This window comes from Bison bison, unplaced genomic scaffold, assembly GCF_000754665.1.
Source record: "Bison bison bison isolate TAMUID 2011002044 unplaced genomic scaffold, Bison_UMD1.0 scf7180017864495, whole genome shotgun sequence".
Taxonomy (NCBI): Eukaryota; Metazoa; Chordata; class Mammalia; order Artiodactyla; family Bovidae; genus Bison; species Bison bison.
Genome location: NW_011495054.1, coordinates 6629200 through 6632842, shown reverse-complemented (window position 1 = coordinate 6632842; position 3643 = coordinate 6629200). Strand labels below are relative to the sequence as shown.

General features: G+C 64.5%; 1 protein-coding gene across 1 annotated transcript; it reads left to right on the top strand.

Annotated features, from left to right (window-relative positions):
* Nucleotides 1-667: 667 nt before the first annotated feature.
* LOC104980201 (nuclear envelope pore membrane protein POM 121C-like) lies at nucleotides 668-3426 on the top strand. Its single transcript, XM_010828841.1, has 4 exons — nucleotides 668-2388; nucleotides 2451-2718; nucleotides 2813-2995; nucleotides 3106-3426. The coding sequence occupies exons 1-4, from the start codon at nucleotides 668-670 to the stop codon at nucleotides 3424-3426; spliced, it is 2493 nt and encodes an 830-aa protein (XP_010827143.1).
* The last annotated feature ends 217 nt before the right edge of the window (nucleotides 3427-3643 follow it).

Sequence of the window (3643 nt, the reverse complement as noted above, 5' to 3'; positions counted from 1 at the left end):
CACATCATGAGAAATGCTGGGCTGGAAGAAGCACAAGCTGGAATCAAGATTGCCAGGAGAAATATCAATAACCTCAGATATGCAGATGACACCACCCTTATGGCAGAAAGTGAAGAGGAACTCAAAAGCCTCTTGATGAAAGTGAAAGTGGAGAGTGAAAAAGTTGGCTTAAAGCTCAACATTCAGAAGACGAAGATCATGGAGGACCCGCAGTGCTGATGTCAAAGCTGCCATCCCATGCAGTGGCTGCTGAGCCCGGGACCCTGATCCCCAGTGTCCCCACTCTGCTGGGCAGGGACCGATCCTGTACAATTAGATCTCAGCCCCGGAGAAGGGGTGCCTGTCCTGTCAAGAAGCTTGTCACTTTCAGGGCAAACACCTTCAACCCACAGCCCCTGGAGATCTGGAAGCGCCCAAGCTCGGCAGCGCATCCCTATGCCACCCCAGGGACACAAACACACATACACACACTCCCCCGCGCATGCGCCATCCCTCTAGAACCTTCGCGCCCCGCACATGCGCGCCCATTCTTTGCTCACAGGCTCTAGAGCTTTGTCCCAGCAACGCCCCAAGCAGTGCTAGATTCGCCTTTGGCTGACTTCGCAGCTGAACCAGAGCTCTCTGAGCTCAGCTCTCTATCCAAGCGCCGAAAACCCACACGTGCCCTATGGGCAGTTACCTGGGCAGGCCCTGCCGCTCATTCCCACCCCAGGCTCTGGGGGGTCAGCACCTGCCAGGAGGGCTCGACCGCTCCCAGCCCGATCCGCGCACCCGCCGATTTTCCGTGGCCGGCCCAGGTCACCCAGCTGTCGCCCCGCTGTCCACTTGCAGGCCAGCCCACAAGTATCCGGTGACTCTGCATCTGCGCTTTGTCACAGCGTCTCTGAGACGGTGTTCTATGATTCCGCAGACCCTGCGCTCCTTCCTGGGGGTCCTCACCTCCCTCTGCAGGCGACGCCATCAGAGGAAGGCAGTGCTGGGTGCTCGCATCTCCACGATGTGCCGCGGCTCAGCGTCCGCAGAGGGCACGGTCACCGTGTGTGGTGGGCACCAGCAGCAGGTCACCCCCGTGCCGCCCACCACACTGAGGTGTGCCCCGGGCTCCTGCACAGAGAAGATGGTGAGGAGGGCCCTGGGAGAGAGCGGGAAGGGCATGGCCCAGCAGGAGGAAGACCCCGAATCCACAGGGAAGGACCATCAGGAAAGGGGCCCCGATGGCTCTCGGGGTGCACGATCAACATTTAGGCCCCTGGGGGCCCAGAGAGACCTCTCTGCCTTCGTGCCCAAGCCTGGGCCTCTGCGGAGAAACCTCCACGCCAAGAGTTCAGTAGACAGATCCACCAAGAAACTCCAGACCTCTTGCGTGAGCTCCTGCCCCCAAGGAAACGCCATCACGAGCTCCTACAGCTCCACCCGAGGTTTCCCGCCAGGGCGGAGGAGGACGGGCCCCGGCATACCGCGAGGGCTGCCCCGGAGGTCCTCGAGGAAAGCAAGTGAGGCGGGCCTGCCACCGCCCTGTGCCGCCCCGGTGGCTTCCCAGAGCAACAGCCGGTCTGACGAGGACGCGGAGGCAACCAGGGGGCAGAAACGAACCTGGAAGATAGGCGCCCCTACGTCGGACAGTCCCAGGCCCGGAAGACGCAGGTTTCCTCTGCTGCGGCGCAGGCGAGGGGAGCCGCTGAGGCTGCCCCCACCCCCTGAGCTGGGTTTCCGAGTCACCGCGGAAGACATGGACGCGGAGAAAGCAGCGGCTTCCGGCGCATCAACAGCGCGCTGCGGGATGAGACCCCGGCCCGGCAGCCCTGCGGTCCCTTCCCCGCGCCCGCCGACCCTCCGGCCCCCGGCAGGGCTCCTCGGCCCGAGAGAGACCAGAGGGAGTCGGCCTCCCCAGCGCCAGTGGACACCCGGGCGTCTGCTGGAGGGGCCTCCTCTGCGCATCCCTGGTCAGGAGGGCGGCACGGCTCCCCCGGGCCCCTTTCCCCCCGGTCCCAGCCCCTCCCGGGCCCTCCTTCCCACTCATGGCCCCCCGCCCCGTTCACCTTGCCCACCCGCGCTTCCTCCCCAGGATCGGGCAGCGCGGGCCTGTCTACTCGGCCCCCAAGCCCCTCTGCCCCTGCTTCAGCCCCCGCGCCAGGTACGGCGGGTGCGACGGAAAGCCTGGCTCCGGCCCCGGCTGCGGCTTGGCTTCCCGGCTTCCAGCAGAAGCCCGTCTGGGGGCCTCTTACGAACGCGGCAGGAGGAGGAGGCCCTTCCCAGCCCCCGGCGTGGGGCCCGGCTGCGGAGGACGCCAGACCGGCCTTCACTGCAGCGCCCGGCTCCTCGAGCATGGGGTCCCCCACACCTCTGTGCCTGGACTCTCCTGTCTTCACCCACCAGAGCCGTCCTCCTGTATCTGACCCTCGATCCTTGGCCCCCACCAGCCAGCTCATCCCGTCTGCTCTCCAAATCAGGCCCTCACCCTGCATATCTGGGGACCTGGCTCCCCACCCCGCTTCTGACACTGAGGTCACCCCCATGGACACCATTCCACCCTCCCAGTCTCCCCTCTTCGGGTCTCCCCCTGGCTCCAGTGGGAGCCTCTTCCCATCTTCCCAGGCCCTGCAGACGCCCCCCAGGGACAGCGCGGCCTCTGTCACAGTCAGCACCAGCCTGCCTGGACTCTTCAGCGGCTCCTCTCACACCCGAGCCCCTGCCCAGCCCATCGCTGGGGCCCCTGATGTGCAGCAGCAGGGAGCCCCCGCCTGGGACCACTCTCCACACTATGGAAACCCGGCAGCTCCAGCCCTAACCAGGGACCCAACCTCTGCTCCAGGCCCCCCCAGCTCCACCCACCAACTCCCCCATTGTCACCCATGCCAGCACCCAGCCGGCCTTGGCTGCCACCCCAGCTGCATTCCCATCCGGCCCAGCCCCTGCCCCTGGCTCTGCAGCTGACACCTGCGTGCCCCAGGCCATGCCCAGTGCTGGGCCCAACAGCCGGCCTTGCTGCTCCACGGTTGGTGGATCGAGCACAGCCCCCTGCAGGCCGGGAGTCTCTGCAGAACCTCGGGGCATTGGGAGCAGAGCATCTGTCCTGGATCTGAGCTGCCCCTTTGCAGCTCTCAGTATTTCAATGGAAAGAAGGGGAGCCCGGAGAACCACACACAGCAGAGTGGGAAGAGTGGCCCGCCACACTGGGGCCTTCCTGGCCAGAGCCCCACCATGGTGACCATGGGGCCCAGGGCTAAGAATAAGCCCAGTGCTAAGAATAAGCCCGGCTTTGGAGGTGCTACTGCCCCCATCTTCAATCACATGCCTGGGGATGCACCCAGGCAGAGCCCCCATACTTCCAGCCCAGAAGACAGCCCACCCCCACTCAAGGTTGCTTTCAGGGGTGTGTCTGCTCCAGCCTCTACCCCCCAGCAGCCAGGAAACGCCATGCTATAGGGACCTATCACCTGCTCAGGACTTGGCTAGACAGAAGACCGTTGGGCCATCAACCAAGTCCTCCTTCTGCAGGGCGAGATCCACTCCTTTGGAGTCTAAGAGGCAGATGAAGACCTGAGCCGAGAACTTTGGGGACAGACAGTGTCTACCTTCCTCCCAGGCTGGGCCTCGTGTGGGCCCTGTTTCCATGTGAAACCCAAGTCTAGCCTTAACCCCT